Source organism: Corvus cornix, chromosome 3 (genome assembly GCF_000738735.6).
Source record: "Corvus cornix cornix isolate S_Up_H32 chromosome 3, ASM73873v5, whole genome shotgun sequence".
Taxonomy (NCBI): domain Eukaryota; kingdom Metazoa; phylum Chordata; class Aves; order Passeriformes; family Corvidae; genus Corvus; species Corvus cornix.
In genome coordinates this window covers 28,258,513-28,282,176 of record NC_047056.1, presented here as the reverse complement: position 1 = coordinate 28,282,176, position 23,664 = coordinate 28,258,513, and the positions used below count along the sequence as shown (strand labels likewise).

Sequence of the window (23,664 nt, the reverse complement as noted above, 5' to 3'; positions counted from 1 at the left end):
CCCCCCACCCTCTATTCTTCCCAAGCTTAATTTCACTTCCAATTTCTCTACCTCCTCCCCACACAGAAGCACAGGGTGACAGGGAATGGGGTTTGTGGTCAGTTCACCACGTGTCTCTGCTGCTCCTTCCTCCTCAGGGGGAAGACTCCTCACACTCTTCCCCTGTTCCTGCATGGGGTCCCTGCCACAGGAGAGAGTCCTTCATTAAATTCTCTAACATGAGTCCTTCTAACAGGCTACAGTTCTTCATGAACTGCCCCAGAGTGGGTCCTTTCCACATGGTTCACTCCTTTAGGAACAGGTTGCTCCAGTGTGGGTCCCTCACAGAGTCACAAGTTCTATCAGCAAACCATCATGTGGGCTCCTCTTCCATAGATCCTGCCAGGACCCTGCTCCATCATGGGCTTCCCATGGGTCACAGCCTCCTTTGGACATTCACCTGCTCTGGCGTGGGTCTCCTCCAGAGGCTGCAGGTGGATCTCTGCATCCCCATAGTCCTCCATGGGCTGCACGGGCACAGCTGCCTCACCATGGGCTGCACCACAGGCTGCAGCGGAATCTCAGCTCCAGCAGCTGGAGCACCTTCTCCCCCTCCTTCTGCACTGCCCTTGGTATCTGCACAGTTGCTTCTGTCACACATTCTCACCCCACTCTCCAGCTGTTGGTGCACAGCAGCATTTTTACCCCTTCTTACCTACATTATCCCAGAGGTGCTACCACCATCACTGAAGGGCTCAGCCTTGGCCAGTGGTGGGTCCCTCTTGGAGCATTGGCTCTATCGGACATGGGGGAAGCTTCCAACAGCTTCTCACAGAAGCCATTCCTGTAGTCACCCACTACCAAAACCTTGCCATGAAAACCCCACTCACAGTGGCTGAATCAGTTATACAGCTTTTGGTTTTTTATTATTTCCTTCTTCCTGAAAGAACCCATGTTTATCCTCTATGTGATGGAGAATGATTTATTTCTGGAAATGTTCCTGGCTGGTTTTTTTTACTTCTGCATTTATTTGCCTGTGGAATAGCTTTTAAAATTATTTTCTGGGAGGTTAATATTTTCCTCCCCACATATTTCCTCATGTTTCACTGGAAAGATATTTTGGCAGTTTAAATTAAGATAATCTTTAAATTAAACTAACTTCACTATCTCGAAACTCTCCTGAAATTAAACTAATTTGACTATCTTCAAACTATTTCCTCAGATCAAGGCCTAACAAGGGTGACTACTCCCACAGTGTCTGGGGTTGCTGATCCTGTGTGGAAGCATTGCTGTCTTTCTAGGGCACCCTGCAGATACTGGTGTGGCTCTCCACGGCTGTGCTTAAAGGAGAAGACCATTTGTTACAAACCTCTAAAACATGAAATATTTGAAAATTACAAAGAGATTTCCCACTAACACAGTTATTCCTGTATCTTTGCATGGAATTTTGAGCCAGAACAAAATGATAAGAAGTCCTTAACTGGGAACTACCAAATTTAGCAATAAGAACCAAATGAACTTGAATCAAATAGCAGGGCTTGCCTTGCTAGGTCTAAGTTAGGCTTTTGGTACTGACTAGACAGCACTGCAAAGGTATTTCGGTTGAAAATAAAGGAGAAGATCTAGGAAAAGCACACTGTACCCCAGAGCTTGGGGTCTGGATCCTCAACTCTATTACTGTGCTCAGTCTGTCCTCTGAGTGTTTCTGCAGTCTTGTCACAAAGAAAAAGTAGATGTTACCCTAAGCCAAAGGAAGATATATAGAGAGACTCATGGTAGTGGTGCTCGTTTGTTCCTTTCTTCTTCCCCTCTGCATTCCCCACACAGCCCTGATGCTGTCTGATGCGGTTTGGGGACCTACTAGGACGCTGCCCCATCAGAGCTCCTTCCTCCCAGCCACGTGCAGAATGGCTGGGCTCAGCCAGTGTTTAACAACGGCAGGAGGTGTAAGCTAACACATTTTAATTTGCATTCCCTGTAGGTTGACAGTGCACTCTTAATTCCAGTGATTCAGACTGCAGTTTCATAATAGGCTTAAGCCGATCCATGGTTATGCTCTGCTGAAAGGCTCAGTCCCCACTCATGTTTTTATCCTTGTCTCATGTTCCCACGCCCTCCCCTACATCAGATTTAGTACTTGTGTGGCCAAGCAGTGAAGCAGATCAGTTCTCTGATCCTTCTGACAACTGGGCCAGCCAACACTGACCAAGAAACAATAGTTTCCGCCCAGATCAGCAAGTTGCTGTATTACCACATGACAGTTAGTCCACAGCAAAGGAGAAAGACGTTAGAAACACTCCTCTCAGCATGGTCTTGGATCAGCTTGAGCCAACTGTGGAACCTCGCCCTCAGTCAACACCAGGCAATTCATTAACTCAGTTGTGTATCCAAGTCTTAATACTCTGGCTCCTTGTTCACACAGGGAAAGCTGCCTGTTCCACTCTTCTCCCCGTACCCTGTGGGCTCTGTCCGGAGGATTGAGGGAATGGTCACACTTCCTTTCTGTATCTTTACCAGACTCTGCTCTGGGAAGCTGTGGGAAGGAGCAATCCCTGACTTTCTTGCATTTATGTTGTGATGTACTTGCACAGCCATGAATGGGGTAAATTTCTTGTTCACTTACTCCAGTTGAACAAGGCCATCATATCATTGGGTCCTTCACATGGTCTGGGAACTTAGAGGTAACTAAACTACACCCAGTGTAGACTATCAGTTGGGAAACATCAAAACCAAAGCATACCACACAATGCTTCACATCAGCCATCAGGAATTTTTACCCACTTCCTCACAGATTTCCTGATGGGTCATTAACAGTGATTAATCAGCCTGACCGTTAACCCCCTGCATTCCTGAGAGATTAATCTCAATACAAGGCCTCCTGCATGCAATTTCTTTCCTTTCTGAAACATCCTACTACATTAAGTTATGCACTGTTTCTAAAAAGATCAGTGACAAGCATTACAGATGCATGAATTCCCCTGAAATGTTTGGTTTGTGGTGAATGTTGGAAATAAAACATACAACATTCACAACTCTGCAATTTTTAATTTGTATGTCATCTAAAAAGCACAGATGAAAGTATCTGCTTTACATTTCAAAGCCCATATACAGCATCTACTTTGAAGGCAGGTAATAGTGCTCTCATTTCATATGATGGGAAATTAACCCAACTTAAGATCAAGGATGTTAAGAACACCCACTTTGAGACATCTGTGGGCTGAATCCAAAGCTCCAGATCTTTCATGGACTAACAGGAGTCACATGAGCTACCCATCCTTTGAAAGTGAGGCACTGCTTGGGAACCCTAAATCTGAGATATGCAAAATAAGTAAGTGGACCTTCACAGCTCTGCTTGGACTCAATCAGGATGAGAACAGAGGAGCTCCCACCTCACTGTTTACAAGAAAAATACTGCAAAGTGTCTTTGAGGTGACTGCTTTCTCTTAGTGCACACTGAAGAAGTCTGGGAAAGGTCGCAGGAGAGCTTCATTTTCCGGGATGATAATATTCCAGTATACTGCTAAGCACTGGAGAACTGAGTTATTCTGTGTAGTAAACTGTTAGTCTAACCCCAGAAAGCCAACAAAGTATTCACCCACAGGGAGCACTCCGTTTTCTGAATCATTGAAACAATTCAGTGTGATGATGCTCATATAAACTCCTTTCAACTCCAGACAGCATTAATGAGAGGTGACGAATTTATTTCTTTCTTACACAATGGAGTAAGAGCACTGAACCAGGAGCTCCATATACCATTCTAAAAACAATGGATCAATGTTGCTGAACCTGTGAGATTCCTGTCAACCAAATAATTCACCACTACTCTGATTCCAACACTGTCAGAACAACAGATACATTGGCATGGAATTTTTCAATTTGGAATACACTTCTGTGTAAATTTTCTGTTTAAGACTGAGTTTACTTCTGCCTTCATTACCTGCTTCTTCCCTGGTTCCACTCTTGAGCTTTGATCTGTGACCTCCTTTCATTTGATCTGGAAGTTCATACCTCACACAGAAACTCAGAAACAGCAGAAAAAACCCTCCACACTATTTTTTTTCCCCCTGCGGTGCAAATAAAAAATGTATGACATACAAAATGCAGCACTGGAAAATTCTCATTACACTTCATCTGAACACAAAGCTCTCCAGTGGCACTCTTGCAAAGTACAGCCTACAAACCACAATGTGTCAACAACAGGGAAGCGCGCAGACATCACCACTAATAGACAGAAGATGGACTTTCAGTTGAACATGCTATAGGAGCTGTATCTACTTTTCCCAAAATTTAAACTTGCACAGAATCAAGAGTCGTGGTTGAAACCTGGTGCTAAATATAGCAGCTCCTCAGAAGGTTGATTTGTACTTCTCAAACTGGTTTATCAAGCCTCAACAACATGTAGCTACTCTCCTACTCTAATCAAAAGCTTCACTTATCTCATTTCCTTGAGCAGTACTTCACTCTTTTCATTATTCATGTCACACTTGTGCCAAATTGTGCTTTCGTCCCAACAATGCTCATGCTTATGTGTTAATTCACAAATATCATTTAATGATGAAATGAAACTACAGCCAAAACTCTGCCCAAAATACATAATGGTATTTTGATAGTACGCTGGAAATTCTGGCAGCGGGTTTCCCTCCCCAACCAGGAGAGAACTGGCCAAAATGTCACTAACTGTGTCACCCAGTATCACACATGAGCCTGACACGGCTTCAGGAACCCATAATCTAACAGTTAAATAAGAAGAAGGAAATCTCTGTGCTGGGCAATTTCACTAGCCACATGTGGTTTTTTCCTCTCAGACTGAAAATGCCAAAGGACTCTTAGTGATCCCATCTAATCTGAGGAGAAGCACTCAGAATGACACAACTGCCATCTCGCCTGGAATTGATCAAAATAACATTCTTTTTTTTGCACGAAAGCTCCATATGCTCGAGTGCCTCTTTCAAAACCACAGCATCTAGCCTTTGTTGGCTGGCCACTGCATCTGCCTACCCATGAACTACACATCCTGGAAGGGAAAAAAAAACCACCAAACTTCAGGAGGTTTTTTGTCTGAGCTCTCCCCAGCTTCGTCCCCTTGCCAGCTCCCTGCATTCTTTTTCCAACGGAGTTTGTGTAATCGTTTCGATGACTACTCAAGCTGTATCTCCTCTCTTGAATTTCAGTTAGATGTGCCTTACAAGCCAGAACTGCTGCTCTGCTCAACAGTATTGTTCTCTGCTACCCACTCATTCTCTTGTCCTTAACCTGTGGGGCAGGAATGCAGAAAACAGGGCTCCCTCTGACACCTCACTCATGGTCTTCAGCAGTAGGTGACCACCAAGGCACTGCTTCTGACAGAAGGGCATTCTCTGTGAGATTGCCTGTAAAATGGATCTTTCCAAGAAACACACTGCCTGCTTAATGATTTCAGCAACAAAATCACAGATACCAGCAATGAGGCATGAGCTTCCAGAGAACTTCCTCACTTTTTTCCTGTATTTCTGTGTCTATTTGTGCTTTGAAATGAATTTTAAAAATACTCCTTATAGACATTTGGGTAGCTGACAAACTTTGCTGCCAAAATTCAGGAATCTGCTTTTCTACAGATGATTTGTTCTATAGCTGGTTTTATGTCTGTATATCTACCTTGGAACACACAGACACAGAAGAAAACCCTGAGAAAAGTGGCAGAATCAGTACACTCAACTTAAAAATTGCTATTAAAGACATTCCTATAGGTTACTGCTACCTGTCACCAAAACTTAAGGGTTTTAGCTTCCTTCCATTTGTCTAATGAAAGTTTTAAAATGTATTCTGTCCATGGGACAGGCAACTAAAGATTAACTCCTTTATTCTTGATAAGAAATACAACTTCTGGCATTTTCTGTGGTTAGAATTTGCAAAAGAAGCCTGATTTCCCCACTGTTCTCATTTCTCTGTTCTTGTTCTTTTGAAAACCTAATTATGCAATATCACCAATCCAACTCAAACCTTTCTGGTTTCTTTAGTGACCAAAATTACTTGGCATTGAAAACTCTGTTGGGGAAAATAATGAAATCTGATATTGTTCAATATCATCATTACTGCAGTTGGCATTTCTGAGCAACTAGGCAGATGAGGGGCTCCAGAGCCAGGTTTGCCTTCTCTCTCACCACAGCCAGAACTGATGGGAAGAAACTGAGAAGAGTAAGTTATGTTCCACAACAGCCTGGATGATACCTGGTTCTGCAGAGAATAGTTTTAAAGAAGAAAGGGAGGCATATGACATTTGTTAGCTAACCATGAAGAGGAAAAAAATGATGAGGAGTTTGGCCAAGAATATGCTGCACTATTACACAGCGGATTGCATTTGCAACTTCCTACAGCTCAGGCCAGAAAAAGATACTTGGGAAGGTGACGCTCTGGATGTGCCAGAAGCGCCAGCTTCCACTAGCTATTTTTAACTGCAGGAATTTCATTAGAAAGGATGGCTGCACACAGTTGGTCTTCCTTCCTCTTCATCCTTTCTGCAACACAGATATCGTGAAGTGCTATCTACCATTACAACTGGCACTGCCTCGTGTGCATGCACTGGCAGCCCAGGATCTGCTCCGACACAGGCTGAGCTACATACCAGGACTGAGCATCCTCTTGGAGGAGACCCTGAACTGGACTCATCATAAAGTCAAGAGGAGGAGAGCAAATCAAAAAAGGGATGCAGCATGTTTTGCTGCAATGATTTTCACTCGTGTTGTACAACATAGTTAGCCCAAGAGAAGCAATAAAAGTAATTTCCTACTCTGCTCTCAACCTGCATAAATGATACCATTGTTTCATTTACTAAAGCATCCCAGAAGTGAAATAGCACAAAGATATTTCTGAACTCAGCCTCTCTAGACCTCATCGGATTATATTCTCAGGTGCAGATGTTGGATGTGGTATCATTCATGCGTTCTGGCCCACATACAAAACATTTGAGTTGCTACCTATATGCTGCCATCAACCCTACCTTTCTATGTCCAGAATAATAATCAACTGGGTTAATTTCCAAACTGGACTATTTCTCAGTATGCCAGTAGTGGAGCGAAAGCACTTGTCCTCGTACCATATTTCCATAAACTCCCTACAGTCTCTTTGAGGAGGAGCATCCAATGCAAAGCAACTCTGCCTTTCTATGTACTTTCTCCTTTATGTGGACATTTACAATGATGTCCAGTTCTAAAAATGAGACAGCTGATAGCCTGACAAAAATTTTCCTCCAGTCCTATTTTTTTTTTTTTTTTAAGAGAAGCATAGAGAACAAGTCATGGTTAAACAAGGGAAACAGGTTCACTTGCCACTGACAAGCCAGTGTCTGCATGCTTTGTTCCCTATCTACAAATCAGCAGTCTGAATAGTACTTTCTTAATGTTGTAAGTACCCACGTAGTAAATAATGTAAGATGCTTAGCAACTTTTTGTATATGTATACATGTATATGGAATAAAGCTGTAGGACACAACTGGACACAGTGTCATGACTTGTTACTGATAATGTGTAGCTAAACCAAACTCTTGGTATCACTAAAGTAGTTTCACTGTGAGTTTTTTTTGTTGCCTGGCACTCTACAATCTTAGAAGGGTCTTAAAAACTAAATATTGGCTTTAATCTTCTTTTTATAATATGTCTTCATTAAGTACCCCTTGTAATTTAATGCAATTTGTGGCAAATGCTAATACTGCTCTGGGCCCACTTCTCCCTGTCAGCTGTATCTCTGTTAAATTATGCATTTCCATCTGGAAAGAAACTGTACAGGACTGTAGGCTCTCTTCCACTTAGAGTCAGGAATGGAAAGGGATTTAATTAGATGCTCCCTGGTTGAGAAAAGGACTAGAGCAAAGCCTGGGTGGTCCATGGAATCTTCCACTGGAAAACAAGGCTGCAAATTGTTCTGTACAAGCCTGCTTCTGTTTGCTCATTTTGTTTACATTGTTTGTTCTTACAGATTAAAATAGACAGTTACTAGGCAGATAAACAGTGTTTCCTTCCATGACAATGTTATCTAGAAGTTAAGAGAGCAGCATGGGACAATATATGCCTGTGCTTCATTTTTGGCTTCATCACTCCAACTCCCCATATAACTTGGAGCAGAACATTTTTAGCTTGTGCTTCAGTGCACCCAGCTAACATTTTTGTTCCACTTTTCCAATTTGTACAAGGGGCATAATATAGCTTTCTGCTCTCCAAGGGAAAAGAGGATGCATCCAGCTTGCTCTACACTTTCTCAGTTGACTGCCAATGCGGAGGGATGCTACTCTTGCAATCCCTCTTGTTACTGGATACCTGTATAGACTTAGGCCACTGACTAAGCCTTAACAAACTGAAGTGTCTTTAGAAGGCCTGAATCAGAAGCAGAAACTCCTGAGGAACCAAGCAAGTCCCATCTAGATTTAACTGTGAGTCAACTCACATGCAGTGATTTCAGTCATGTGCCCTTTCACAGTTCAGCTGAACTTCAGAACATAATAGATGCAGCTTTATTTAGACTTACAGTGCAGATCGCTGACTGGAGTGCCTGGCAGATTAACTTATTCCTCATGGTTTTTCTGTTCCAAAATTCAATGGATGCCGTATTTGTAAAAGAGGGAATGCAGAAGGCTAAGTCAGAAAGTGGGCTATGACTGGAACTAAACTTACTTATTAACCTATTTGGGTTGCATGTTAAAGAAAGGAAGCTATTATGCTGTCGGTTTGTGGGATGTTAATGAGAGCTCTGGGCATAATTACTCTGTGTTGGTGTGTGTGAATAAACTCTACTGATAAATAGGATGTTTGCCTGATAGTAACTTCTCTTTTCTTGAGAATGAGAGGGAAGATGAGGGGAAAAAAAAAAAGAACTGAAAAAGAGAAAAGGAAAAAAGAAAAAAGAAAAAAGAAAAAAAAGAAGAAAAAAAAGAAGAAAAAGGAAAAGAAAAAAGAAAAAAAAAAAAAAAGGAAAAGAAAAAGAAAAAAGAGAAAGAGAAAGAAAAAGGAAAAGGAAAAAAGAAAAAGAAAAAGAAAAAAAAAAGAAAAAGAAAAAGAAAAAAGAAAAAAAGAAAAAGAAAAAGAAGAAAAAAGCTACGTTTTAGGGTTAGGGAAAAAGAGAAAAAGGAAAACCACAAAGGTTTACTCCTTGCTACATCCTTGGGTAGGAAAAGGTTAAACATTTAACATTTTTCTTTTCTTAGCAAGTTAGAGAACTGTACATCAGACACATTGTCTGCCAAATGCTTCATTTACTACCAGCTGCATTTTTACTTTGTTGAGAGATAGCTGAAATAAAATCACTGTTCTTTGTGCAAACGGCGTGCTAAATAATGTACGGCTACAAGATTATTAAATAGCAAAGGCATTTGATAATATTAGAGTCAACCACAAGTCCCACTTCTGCTGATGCACAGAATTTTGAGTAATTAGTCATTGCACAGAGTGTTGTATTTATATCCCCTTGAGCCTCAGACGTTAGGCCACAAAGTCAGGAGACAAAGAATTGCTGTTATTAGGAGGACTGTTTTGGATTTATTTATATTCTAAGGCTTTATTTCAGTGTCCACTTCACTCTTCTGGCTCTGGCTTCCTCCAAACCAGAAGATACAGCTAAGTCAGAGAATTTTAGTGTAAACCATATTTTTACAGACAAGACCTCTCAACTTCAAGCAGAAGCACTTCAATGAGTTTGCAAAGCCCCCAAAGAAGCACAACTGGCCTGAGGTTATATGACAAGCCTGGGAAAAAGGCCTCCCAGGTTCTGTTCTGATCTCTAACAGACTTCTCATGGCTTATATGCAACACATTAATGGCAGCTCCAATTTATGGACAGATAAATTGGGATACAAAGAAGACACGTAACTCTTCCAAGGATTTACAGCAAGTCTTTTGCAGAGCCCTGGAACTCTTAATCAGTCCTTTGTTCAAATTGCTAAACCACACTGCCTTCTTTAGACCACAACTGCTGCACAGGCCTGAATACTGTGACATATCTAAAATTATATAGCTATACACTTATATGAGGCTTTATTAAAATAAAAGTTGCATAACATTTTCAGAGTTCAATACAAAGCTGCTCAGTGAGCAATCTACTGTTTAAAGACAGTCTTCATAACTCTCTCCTAGTAAAAGACAGATCTAATAAATTGTAATAAGAAACCTGAGAGAAACAACAGGATTTGAACACATAACATCTGATGACAATTCCTATTGTAGCAATGAGCCTTTCTTTTGCAGAACTGACACACAAAAAATAATGGTAACATTTATGATTATGACAAATAGTATGTATCATATCTCTGAGAATATTGCACAGAAAAGGACTATATAGAATAAAACATATGCTCATGTCAAATTTCAGGCAAAGTAGATTAAATGTTGAATTTTATTCTGTCTCTTAAATGAGTTTCATCATGTTTACAAGCATGGCACTTCAACCTGTGAGCTTCTTTTAGTAGGTTATGCAATCTCTGTATCCAAAAAGCATAACCAGACAGGGAAAATGTTGGTAATATAAGAAATTACATGGTAATGTAATGGTTGTGCTTAGAAATACTGTGAAGCTAAACATTCTAGGTTCTCCATGACATTTAGAAGGGGGACTATTGACTTGCTGTGATTCCTAGGGGCAGCACTGTGAAAAGTGATTCCAAATTTTCATTTAAATGTGGTGTGCCCAAGTGCATCCATGCCTAAGCCAGACATGCAGATGCATGATTCCCTGGCTGTGAGTGTACTAATGCAGGACTTTTTGCACACAACATTGGTATGTGTAAACCTAGAGGTCAACTGACGAAGAGATCTTAAATAGAGCAACTATGCTATGCATTTAGAAGACCAGATGAGACAAAAATTACGAAGTCACCCTAACTGGTGCAAGTATATATTCAGCATCTTGATCCAAGCTGGGCTATGGAGCAAACTAGAGGTTACAAAAACTAACCCTAGATGACCTCCTCCCCAAAGTGATCTCACTGCTCTTTAAATGGGGGGCCAACAGAGGAGCAGCTCCAGCTTACTTTGAGAACTCCCCATTTTCCACTAATGCCATTGCACAGGAGAGATTCTGCCAGTGCCAGCTCTCCAATTCGAATCATGGACCTTAGACAGGACACCCCACCTTCAACTGCAAGGAGCAACCACAGAGCAAATCCCAGAGCCAGCAGACATGTTCCAGCCTGCCATAGCCACTGACCACCAGACTGCCCCACCTCCAGAGGAGGCATGGCATGGTTCTGAAGCCCAGATTCTGAGTAACCTGGAGCTCCAGACAGCCTGAATGCTTCTGCAAAGTCCACCTGCAGATACCAAGCCCCAAGCAGGCCTCCGGAAGTACCTCAGGGACTTGGCTTGGTTCCCAGATGTCACTGGAAGCGCTCAGCTCCATACTATCCCATAGTGCTTTTTTCAAAATGGAAGGGAACTAATCTCACTGCTGGCCAAATTCCAGCTTTGAGTAATTACATTCTTCTGACAAATTTTCCTTGGCAGTTTCAATGGAATATAATTAGTAAATGTAAATAGATGTAAATAGTGCTGTAAATTACACTTTGCATGATTGTCAGAAGCAGAGGGGGAGAGTGAGAATGAAGGGGCAAAAAGAGCAGAGCTTCATTCTCCAGTATGGATGATGTTGTGGCCTTCTCTCGCATCAGACCACGTGTGTCTCTGCCAAGACGGCTTGTTCGGGGCTGCTGCAGCAGCAGATGGCAAAATCCAGGATCATCGTGTGGTTCATCACACAGATCATCCCCTTCACCTCAAGTACAATTCTGACACGATGGTGTTAGGTCATGTCCCACAGCTGCTTGTGAGCAGCTGCCGTGCTCCACCTCAGCTGTGCTTCTGCTTCAGCAGAGGCAAACTGCTTCACACACATGCTAGTGTAAAATGTGTGTATATGATATTATTGTTTTCTATGAAATGCTTATCAAATTTGTGAATGATTTGTGAAACCTTCTGCTACCAACAGAAGAAGTGTCATATAAATGGAATTATATAATTATCCTTCACAGCTATTTTAATGTAGCTTCACGTACTAGTTTCACCTAAAGTGGAAATAGGTTCTTCCAAAAATAAATGCATATATTTAACTTAATATACTCAACTAAATTTAAAAGCAACTATTTAAAGTAATGAAAATAGAATATAATGTATACCTATATTAGTACTTTATTATGTGTCAAATGTCTCATGTACATCAACTGTTTCAAATACAAATTGATATAGCTGGTGGGCTTAATCAGATCTTTCTGTCATACACAAAATTCGAGGATTATTTTTCAGTAATTCACTTATTTTTCTGTTTATTCAAAATTTGCATATAGAAAGTAGATAGCAGGAACTAGTAAAATGAAGGGAAAGTTAATTTTCTTAACAAAAGCTTATTGCACTATTTAGCTATAACAGGAGAAACAGATGTTTCAGCTTTACAATACCATGTCTTGCAAAACTTCCCTCTGAATGACTATTCGTGCTCTACATGTTTTGGACTGCGTATGGAGAGCTCTGCTAACAGTCATGAGAAGCATTGCATACATAACTAAAGCCCACACTAAGATAATTAGTACTAAAAAAAAGAATCAACAGGCCTTTTTTCCCTCTTTATAGTATTGATTTAGTGTGGGTGAAAAACGCCAGATTTTCAATCTTGAAGATTCATGTTCCACCACAGAGTGGGAGATGGAGCCAGCTTTTCCCAGTGTTCTGCCAATAAGCAGTTAGATTTAACCACCTCAAGGGTAGGGAGGAAAAGCCAGGCTCTACAGTCTATGAACCCTTAGTGTCTCTGATGAACCTGTGAACATGGAGAATGGGGAGCACACAAACTGGGATAAGGAACTCAAATTCTTAGTCTTTGTGGCTGTACCTACCCAAGTATTTTGTTGTTCAAAAATTCCTAAAATTGCCGTGGGCAATAGAAATTACCAGGAGTCATTACTGAAGTTGCAGTGCAGCAGAGAGGACTCTGGGCAGTGGTAGCAGGTATGGAAAAATTCTACAGCGAAAGGGGACTTTGAAGATAATTTTGTATCTTACGTGTGTCTTCTAAATGGAAAATTCCGTTTTTTATTAAGGACTGCATCCTTTTGCAAATTCTGCGATAGGGTACACGCGTCATTTAACTCTTTGTCTGGCAGTAACTTTACCTTCTGCGATCTAAATCGTATCAGTACAGATACAGGCACATAACCAGATGTGATCGTGCCTAGTCCCTCGAGATGCTGAAGTCAGGGCAGTTTAAGGTAGCAACTTTTTTTTAGTATCAAATGGCAGGCTAAGAGCATACACATGACAACTCTGAATACCCTGTGGGTAGGTGGCTACTTGGTAAGCTACCTCACAGCTTGATCCTTCTCCTGGGGAAGGATCTACTGTGGACATGCCTTGAAGAAAGTAACATGTCCTACTAGAATGTTTAATGCTTATTTTAATAATAGAGAAATCCAGGTTAGTTGAGGATGACATTATTTTCTTTAGTGTTTATAAGGGTTGCTTTAAAACCACTTGCTTTCAGGCAAAGTGATAATCAGGCTAAGCACTGTAAGACTTTTATAATGGAAGGCCAAACACATATTTTTTCATTCAGGCTGCAAGAATAAACCAAGAACAGCTGTTTTACTGAAAACAACCCACTGGTATTTAAGTAGATTAACAAAATTAACTGTGAAAATCCTCTGCTATGTGGAAGCCAATAACCTGTTGGCCACAAGGAGGCAGGGCAAGGATTTAGTAAATTAAAAGAAACTGTTTTTATTTAAAATAAAAAGAATTTAAAAAAAAAAACCAAACAAACCAGGAGCATTACATTAGTTCAGACATGGAACTCTGAACTGCTACGCAAGATAAAAAGCATTTTTCATCCACAGCGTGTGGTTTCAGTATTGCCGTTTTATTCCAAGAGCAGCAAATCCTTATCTTTAAGATATCAAACAATAGCTGATCTGGAAGCAATTTTCTTCTGAAGAAGAAGCAGATCACACATATTTATTCAACATCACTTCTGTGTGATAGAGAAAAAACTCTAACAGTAAGCTTCGATAGAAGTAGTGGATTTAACAGCTCAGAGCAGCAAGAAACTGTACTGCCAGGTTCACAAGGTGTTGCTCCCAAGCTAATAAATCCTGATTCTGGGCAGCTTTGGGAGCTTTCACTTCCTTGGCACTTCTAATTCTGGGCTAAAAGCAAGCAGAGGCAATTTGGGTTCTGTAGTGCCCTATCAAGAACTTTATGCAGAGTACAGTGATGTCTGCTTCCCCTATGTAGCAATTTAAGACATTCCAAAACCAGCACTAACCCAATGTCAAACTTACAAATGACAAAGGGGCAAAAGGGGAAAATAAAACCAAAGTATCTCTATTTTGGAGTTATGTAGAAAAAGATTATATTGAACAATGAAACAACGCTTTCCACAGTATCAGAATATCACAGTCCAAACCTATGAGCGATCTTCTGACCAAGATGAAGTGACTTTACTCTTAGCTCTGCTACTGCATGCTACTGACCTAGGTAATTTCAGCTCCCCGTGCCTCTGTTTCCTCATCCTTTAAGCAGTTGCCTTTCCTCTTTGTGAATCAGTATGAGGTCCATGGATAAAAAACATGCTACAAGAACTAGTTGTTATTAATGCAATTCAGATATGGAATGTACCAGATGGTAAAATCTCCAGGATTTTAATGAACTATTGTAACAGAACATATGTAATATGACGTTATTATAACAGGCATTTAAATGTATAGTTAGTACATATAACACGACCTGCTCGGCTCTCAGTAACTCCACTGGAATTATTTTGGATTTATGTCAGATAATACTAGGAACACAAAATAGCCCCATATGTGCAATGTGGTAAGGTTTTCATAGCAATGCTATCTTAACTATTGCCTGCCCTGTTTTTATCTTTTGCTGGGGGTATTGTATTTTGTGTTTTCACAGAGTATGTTTTCTGCACTTAGTTCTGAGCATGAAGCAAAAAAGTACCCTAATGGCAAAGATTAAAATGCGCCTGACCAAGTATCCCTTACCTAGCATCATAAAACAGTCATCATGAAGCAGCAAGAACTTTTGGGGGGGTTTCCACTATATTCTGCAAAAATTATGTCTTTAATCACCTTACACTAGACTTGGTAAGTAATTCATGCTTTGTCAGAAGAATCAAACATTCAGTTTCAGACTGTGAGAAGTATCTCCATTCTCTCACAGTGTCTGAGTTCTGGACAAGATGAATTAAATGACAGGGCAAAGGTGAAAAAACAGGACTGCAGCTCAGGCCAGTGGCATCACACACTACAGTGAGAGACAGGTACTTCAGTAAAGGAGCAACATGAGGACACCTTTAGTATGTATAATAATTCTAGCTCATCTACAATACAGACTATAAAACTCAGGTGAACTGACATTTAATATATGAGACACTGGAAGCAAGATATCAGTTTCACATCATAAATTAGCCTTTGTGCTAGTGCCCAAAGATTTGGCTGATTACTCACTGCTTTCCCCTAGTGCTTAAGCAGTCTTTTCCAAAGCAAGACAGTTAAACCACAAAAACGTACCGTAGTGTCCACAGCCCTGACCTTCCCAGCAGGAACGTGCTTTGGAATGGGTTCATCTCCTGATATCATCATGCAGCCTTCTGCTCCAAGAGTAACAATTACGAGCTTACACCCTCTTTCTAACAGCATGCGTCCCACCTTTTCAGCATCTTCAAGGTTGCCAACTGGGATGCCCGTTAAAATTTCTGCCTGGAAAACAACCCACGCAAACGAAAATCATAATCTGACAGCATTCACTTTTGGACAACAGTTGCATTTGAAAACAGTATTTAGTAGCTTTTTGAAATGTGTATTGTAGGATGATCATGAAACCACTTCCTACACTGATATTCAGCTGTGTCTTGCTCCTTGCTTGAAATCAGTGTGTACTTCAGGCACAGCAGACTAATGGAGAGCAGCCTAGGCAGAGAGACACAGGAGGTGTGGGTTCTGTTCCAGCTTCTACAACTTACCTGGCATAAAACCCTTCGTAAAATCACATTTTTCCCACATGCCTCAGTTTTTTCATCTGTGAAATGGACACAATGACACAGTCTTGGCAAAAGCATTTTATGGTTTAATGTGAAGAAATGCTACAAGCCAACTTGGTCACTATTCTTGAGGGATATTTATCACCAAGTGAGAAACTTTTTAAATACTTTTAAAAATTCTCAGTGTTCAGCTAGAGGGACATCACAAGGGAAAATCTCTTCCAGGGAAAACAAATTGCTCAATTTTGACCACTCTGTTCAATTTAAAATATATTTTTGTATGAGAATACCTAAAATTTATCTGAAGCCTTCTTTGGACAAAGGCCCATTAAAAGTCTATTATATATTTATGTTATGGCCATGTCCATACCCTTCTGTCAACTGTGCTGGCTCTGTACTAACACAGCTAAACTCTTCTTCTAACTGATGGTGAGCTTAAGTAAACGTCTCCCAGTTGGGTCTTAAAATCAATCTCTTCTAGTTCCACCCAACTAAGAGCAAAATTTCCCCAAAGTCTGCAATGAAGACTTCAGACTCAAACAACATTTTCACCACTTTATACATTTTCTTGATGGCATTGTATTGTCATGTGCTTTTTCTCTTCTTTTTGGCAGGGAAGAGAACAAGAATGAAACAGGAAGAAAGGGAAGAGAAATTGTCTTTTCTCTGAAACAGTCTACCAGGCAGTACTCCTTCATAATACTGTATGCCTTCAGCTGCATGTAAACAGACAGACTACATTTTGATGTCTTCACTAAAATTTGTCCTGCTTGCCTGAGAAAAGGGAAGCCTTACTGTAGGTTACATTACGAGGTTGCTGCTGGATCTTGTAGAATGCAGTCTGAAGCATTTTCAGATAACTGCTTCATAGGTGAACATAACTTCCATACTCCTAGGGCTTATTTTCAGTGGAAAACTTTCTTTGGAACCTATTCAGCAGCTACTCTCCTGACCTTTGCTGCATGGGCAGCTCAGCTTCCTGGGAAACAGCTGCTGAAATATTTCAAACTACCTTCCTCTGCATGACTGAAACTCGAATTCAGTGCTCGCAGTTCTTGATGTAACAAACTGTAAACTGTAGTGATTAAACAAGTGCTTCATGGAGCACAGGCCATGCCTGTAGTAAAGAGAGGGCGGGCAGACAGCTGGGGACAGGAACTACTACAGCCATCTACAACAAACCGCCCCCAGCTGTGAGTCAGCGCCCGCTGCTCGCCACTGTCATTTCCTGAGTTTCAGCCCGACCCAGGCGAGGGCAGCCACCCTTGGGCTCTGAAGGGCCACATTATGCCAACACACTCCCTAAACTTCATAGTATCCCCAGCAGAACACTTACCGGTTTTAATTTTTAAACTTACATGACCAAGTTCTGCAGTTCCTACTTAGACAAATGCACAGATTATTTCAAGCACTGTTGATCTGATCACTATGAGGCAGAGCCTGGTGTGGCAGGACTTGGTTGTTAAACTTGTGCACTGCACAGGGGCAAGGCGTGGTCAACACGTACACGCAATTTAAAATCACTTTTTTTAACCACACTGATCCCAGACAAGAATATAGTAAGCTTTAAATTATAAGAAGGCAACTAAATCTATCCAATTTTCTCTTTGGCATGTCACCATGCTGCTCTAAATTCTCTTGCAGTATAAACTATTTAAGCATATTAAACATATTTCAGTATTTAAAAGGTTATAAAAGTATTTTCAAGTAAGAAAATTTGTTTTAAAAAGTATCTCACAAAGCCTTTTGAATGTATCTTCTTGCAAGGTTTCCAGGGAACCAATACTATAATAATGGTTTTGGAGTAACTACAGATAGATGACATATAATATTAAAATACATATGTACACTCTATTCAAGTGTCTACATATTCCATGTCTCTTCATGAGTTTTAAGATTTCTGGAGCAGGAACTGTGTATTCCTCTATTCAGAACACCTTGTACATTGTGTTAAAAGAATAAAAATGTATTAAGACAAATCCTTGAATGAAACAGGCAAACTGAATTTTCAGTGCACTTTATGAGGGGCTATAATTCCAAACATTCTACCTCTGTTGCAAAGTTTCCAGGATGAAAGTGGGTTTGGTTTTGGTAGAGAAACAGTAAATCTAATATTGGTTTATTTACCTGGTACTTATACTTCTGTAAGCTCATGAGCAAGGTAAATAAAGTATTTAAATATAATATTCTTCCTAATGAAATGCTCATCCTGTATGCTTAGCATTAAGACAGTACTCCTCTTTGTGCTTCCTATGTCCCAAATCAACAGGGTTTTTTGCTTGAGTAGTGAAAGAATTGTTTTATAGGAAAGGTTTTGTAGAAATCTTTCTTTTCATCTTTACAGTGCTTATACCAATAAACAAAATTATTTTGAACAGACAGTCTGTATAAAAGTAGATCTTCGGTTGCTTCAAACCACTGTCATCTAACTCATCTACAGCAGGATGGTACAACTAAAAAACACTGGAACAAACTGGAAGAACCATAAAAGCAGCAGAAGCCAGACAGATTCTGTGCCAATAATTAGAGATTGCGGTAAATGTCAACTGATGTTAAATACTGTGGTGAGTTTTTAAGTTCCTCCCTTCAGTAGAATCTTATTTAAAAAACAAACTGTGGTACAATTGAGGGAAATAACTATTGGTTATGTAAAGAAAAAATTAAATAACAATACTAAAAGCCCAATGTGGACATTTGCCATAGTACTGTACAAAAGAACAGCAAATGAAGAATTTTATTTTTCTGCAGCTAGTCTCATAAAACTACTCAGTTAAATGGACCTATTAAAGCAAGACGACATTCCACACAACTGCTGTCAGAATAAACCTATGATGGATATTATATAATTAACCTACAAACTCTTTTCATAATTTTGTTTACAAGAGTGGTAGAAAAATTTAACTAAAGTTTTTAATTTCATTGATATGAAGGTTCTTGGCCATAATCCTCACTAATCTTAGTTAAGTCTCCATCTCTCTTTAGACTGTGGAGTCTAGTCATGGTAGGATGACACAAACCAGAAGTGCTGCAGAAACGAAAATGGCCCTGTTTTTTCCCTGCCTGACTCCTGTCCACATAGCCCATTCTCTTGTGCCAGGACAGCCATTTGTGTGGCCTGGAAACAAACTGGATTGCAAGGCAGATCTGTGTTAAAATTAACACCACCCCCAATCCCACATTACCCCCAAAAGTCAATCCAAAACAATTAACTTCTTTCAACAGCAATAGTAATTTACACTGGCTAAAACTGAGAATGAGCCTAGCATATGAACATTTGCCAGCTGCTCCTAGCTGTGGTGCATTTGGGGCAGCCACCTCCAGGGAGATGTTCTGGATCCTCTGCTTGGCATTTGCAAGAACAAATCTGCAGCATTGTATCTAGTTTTGGGATCCCTGACACAAGTAAGACACTGACCTACCACAGCACACTGCAGTGGAAGGCCATCAAGACAGTCAGAGGACCAGAGACCAGGACATACAAGAGAAGGCTGGGAGAAGCAGGCTTGTTCAGCCTTAAGAACTCCTGGCTAAAGGGAAATCTAATTGCTGTCTAGGGCAATTTAGTAGGTGGGAATAGAGAGGATGAAACCAGAGTCTTCTTGAAGGTGCACAGGGATAGGGCTAGAGACAACAAGCACAAACTAGAACATGGGAAATTCCAATATTAGGACAAGCTTTTTCACCACAAGAGTGATGAAGCAGTGGAACACATGCCCAGAGGTCACACAAGTCTCCAGCCTTGGGAGATTCTGAACTTGACTGGACAAAGCCCTGAGCAATCCATCCTAAACTGGACAGGCTTCACCAGGGTGTTGGACTAGTTGAACATCCAGAGGTCTGTTCTTAACTTCCACAATCCTCTAATCCTCAGCAAATATAAACTAAGAAGTCTTAATTCTTTGGGGAGCAGTCTATCATTTGGACTGGGTTATGTGCACCTAGCACAGTAACAACTTTGCAAATGTTGCCAGGTACTGCTGGAAGAGAAATAATAAACAATAACAGGGAAACTGTCCCAGTTTTAAGGCTAATGCATCTAAAACTACATATGATAATTTAAAATACTTTTAATTTCAAATATTTAAACACAGTAAGTCACTTGGCTACAAACTTGGCCTGTACCTTAGGAGATTTCTTTTGAAAATGACAAAACAAGAACTCAATCTCATTAATTCTAACACATGTGAACAGTCCCCAAGAAGCAGTGCAACAGATTTAGTGTATAAGAAGTTGCAAGGTCAGGCCACAAGCCAAGCTAGTTCCAGTTGTTTCAAATTATAAAATTTTTACATACATACCGGCAGAAATACTTATCGTGCTAGAATAATTAAAAACTGATTGAAATGAATTGGCCTGAAGCTATTCATTTCCCTCCCAAAAGTAACATCTTTCATTTTAGACTAAATATGGGAAAATTCATAGTTTCCAGCAACTGATAAAATGGGGTTTAGAACAAAGATGGAAATAAAATAGACTGTGAATTGCTGGCAACTTCTGTGTAATGGCAGAATAGTAGCTTTCCATTACTTAAAACACAAAAGGCAAATTCAAGAGATGTTCTGAAATATTTTATTTCTAAAGGATCTGGTTTTGTTTTGACCCCTAGAAATATCAATTATATTTTCTTAAGAAAGATTATCCTTAGTATTAATCTCTCTGTATTAATAAGCAGTGTCTTAAATGTCCTCATCCCAGACTACAGATAAAGTTTTATAAACTTGATATTCTCTGAATCTTGCAAAAGGCAATAATGTCTCTTGATTCTGGACATACTAACAAATATTTATTCCAAAAAATGATCCATCCTCTGTTAATAGACAGTAACACTTAAAAGGAAACATTAAGAATGTATGTATTTTTCTGTGTTATTTTTATGTATCTTACAGCTTTATTTAACAAAATTAGCAATTAACTTGTACTGCTTTCTACTACTGAAGCTCCAAAGCATTCCGCTAGCATTTCATTAAATCTTTGCATGGCCTTCTTTAGATCAGAAATCTGATACCCATTTTACATTGGGGAGAAAGTAGTTCCCAATTTTGCATTAAAAATAGCTTGTCAAACTTAATCATTTGCTGTAACCATTCAGGAGTTTTTCTTCTCCTGAAGGGCTCCTCAGTACTCTTTGAACAGAGAAGCAGCTGTTCTTCAAAACATTCAGGATCAAATTGAAATTGCTGATGTGCAATATATTTTGGTTCCTAACCTGCAGGGCTATGTAACTGCATGCACACGCTAAGACAGAAAAACAACACATGAACTGTATTGACATTGTGGTTATGCCTAGAGGAGTCACACAAATACGTGGGAAAAAAAATGTTAAGTATTCCAAAGAGCTCATCTTGCATAGGGTTGTCTCTTTTTCAACATTTATAGATGACTGAAAAGAACAATCATTAGTTTTCACCAGGATGACATTGGATACATTTATTTTGCATTAGAAGAATTAAGGGAATGGAGAACTAGCACATTCCTGCACAAACCTCAGGGATTAGGCTGTGCTGCATCTGAGAATTAACAAACTAGTCTCAACAAGTTTGATCTTTCTGGGAAAAGATAAAACTGAACTACAGGCTAAGCAAAGAAAGAACTGATAACCTTGCAAGATTTGTTCTGACTTCTTTTGTTCATGAACCACATAAAAAGAAAGTAATGTCAGACATAAAAACCCCTGTTATTGCAACAAGCATGAGTGAAAAGAACAGCTTGTGAAGAGCCTTCTAGACAAACTAATGGTAGATAATTCATAATGATAGTGTAATTTTGTTTGCTTCTCTCTAGCACGTAAATCCATAACGAGCTATGCTGTAATACCAGATACTGTGTGTGATTTCATTAAATCCTAAGGCATTTAATAAAGAATGGAATATCAAGTGTTGATGTTATATTTGATATTTTTATGTTTGAGAGCCAACATCCCATGGCTGACACTATAGCTGACATCTTTAAACTTCTGTTCTGTGACAAAGGCATTGCAGATCAAGACCCTGACCTTTAGAGCCGTAAAAAACAGAAACTTCTGACTCAGTAATAATTCAGCTAATCACAAGGACTATCCCCTTTTTCTCATCTTTAACAAACACTTCACACAGTCTATGAGACGTCAAACTATATGGCTGGTGTTCTGTTTCACAGCCAACATAATTTTCTGTTACAAACATACTATTCACATATTATCTGCAAACCACAGGATTTTATGATTTAAAAGTACTTCTTGACGAACAAGAAAGAGAGGGACATTATGATAAAATTGTGATAAATACTTGTAAAGGTAAATTACTAAGAAAGGCAAACCAAGTAATAAAAAAACCCCAAAACTGTGTAAATTTAATTTTGTCTTAGAACACACATCTGTGTTAAAAAGAATGTTTTAGAAGCAGTTGAACTGGGTAGCTCAAAAGAATTCATCTTCAAACCCAAGGTGATTTATTAACTATTTAAAAGACTTAGTAAAGATGAAGCAGAAATACACTTTTTTTTTCCTGGAAGTAGCTTAAAATAGCAGATAAAAAATAAAATATTCCAGAAAAGGTAAATTTGGAGCATAAATAGGATTTTGGCTAGAAGAAAAACATTTGAGACTTAGAAATACCAACTAGGAGAGGCAATGGAGCTGGAACAGAACGTCTCAGGAAGGCAGCTGTAACCAGGACATTCAATAAATTTGGCCATAGAGAATAGTAATTTTTAAAAATCCAAAAGAATGACCATAGTGGCTTAGACAAAAAGTCCATCTTATCCAAATGCTCTTTTCTAACTGTGACCGTTAGTAAATACTGAGGGAAATTTAAAAAAAGGATAAAAAGATCTCTTCCCAGTATATGTTCAGGATCACCAAAGTCTTACGTACTTCGTGATTTAAGATAATGATGGAGATGCATATGTCACTGGTTGAATGGATAAAGTTTAAAAAATTAGAATTATCTTTAAGATTTGTAGAATTAACTTGTTGCTTTTAAGTGCCATACAGAGATGTGACTGCTAACCTTTACTGGGTATGTAAACATTTATCTGTATATCAAACTTCTCAAGTGTATTCATTACAGAGATCTGAAATTAAAGCAAGTCATGAAAGAAAACAGAAAACAGATGGTATATGAACATATAACAATTACAAAAAAAACTACTTTCAAACCTGTGACATAAGAAAAACAAATGCTTGAATTTTCCTTTTTTCTCAGCAAAAAGAAAGAAAAAATGGTAATAGTCCATCCCTGAAAATCAGTTCAATAAATCAGACACACAGAATGAAATCAAACAAAATTGAATATTACATTTGTGCTAACATAATCTATTTCATTGCAAAGTTTCAAAAGGTTGTTTTTTAAAAACAAAGGTATTTATATGCCATTGTTGTTCTCAGAATATGCTGAAGGAGTCCTACACTTGGATTTATGCTCCCATGATATGGCTGGCAGGAACTTCCACATGTCTAGCATTTCCTTAAATTCAGAAGAGATGAGCCTCCTCAACAGCAGAGAGCATACTTCTGTGCCTGACCTTGCATTCAGTGATTCTAGCTATCTTCACATGGTAATTACTTTTTAAAAGAAAATAGCAGAAAAGAATGCAAACTGTACCCCCAGCTCTGCAGGAAAAGGTAGATGAGTGAGCAGGGATCTATTATAATTATACACCTGTATTTCTTGCTCTCTAATAGAAGTAATTTTCTTTCCTCCATGTGGTGGTAAT

At 39.4% G+C, this 23,664-nt stretch overlaps 1 protein-coding gene across 3 annotated transcripts in view; it reads right to left on the bottom strand.

The window, feature by feature from the left end:
* Positions 1 to 23,664, bottom strand: part of RBKS (ribokinase) — a 71,606-nt gene that overhangs the window by 6,084 nt on the left and 41,858 nt on the right. For all 3 annotated transcript variants that reach the window (XM_039569043.1, XM_039569045.1, XM_039569044.1), the window contains one exon: positions 15,503 to 15,691. In XM_039569043.1, the coding sequence (XP_039424977.1) occupies positions 15,503 to 15,691 (189 nt within the window). The remainder of the gene's footprint in view (positions 1 to 15,502; positions 15,692 to 23,664) is intronic.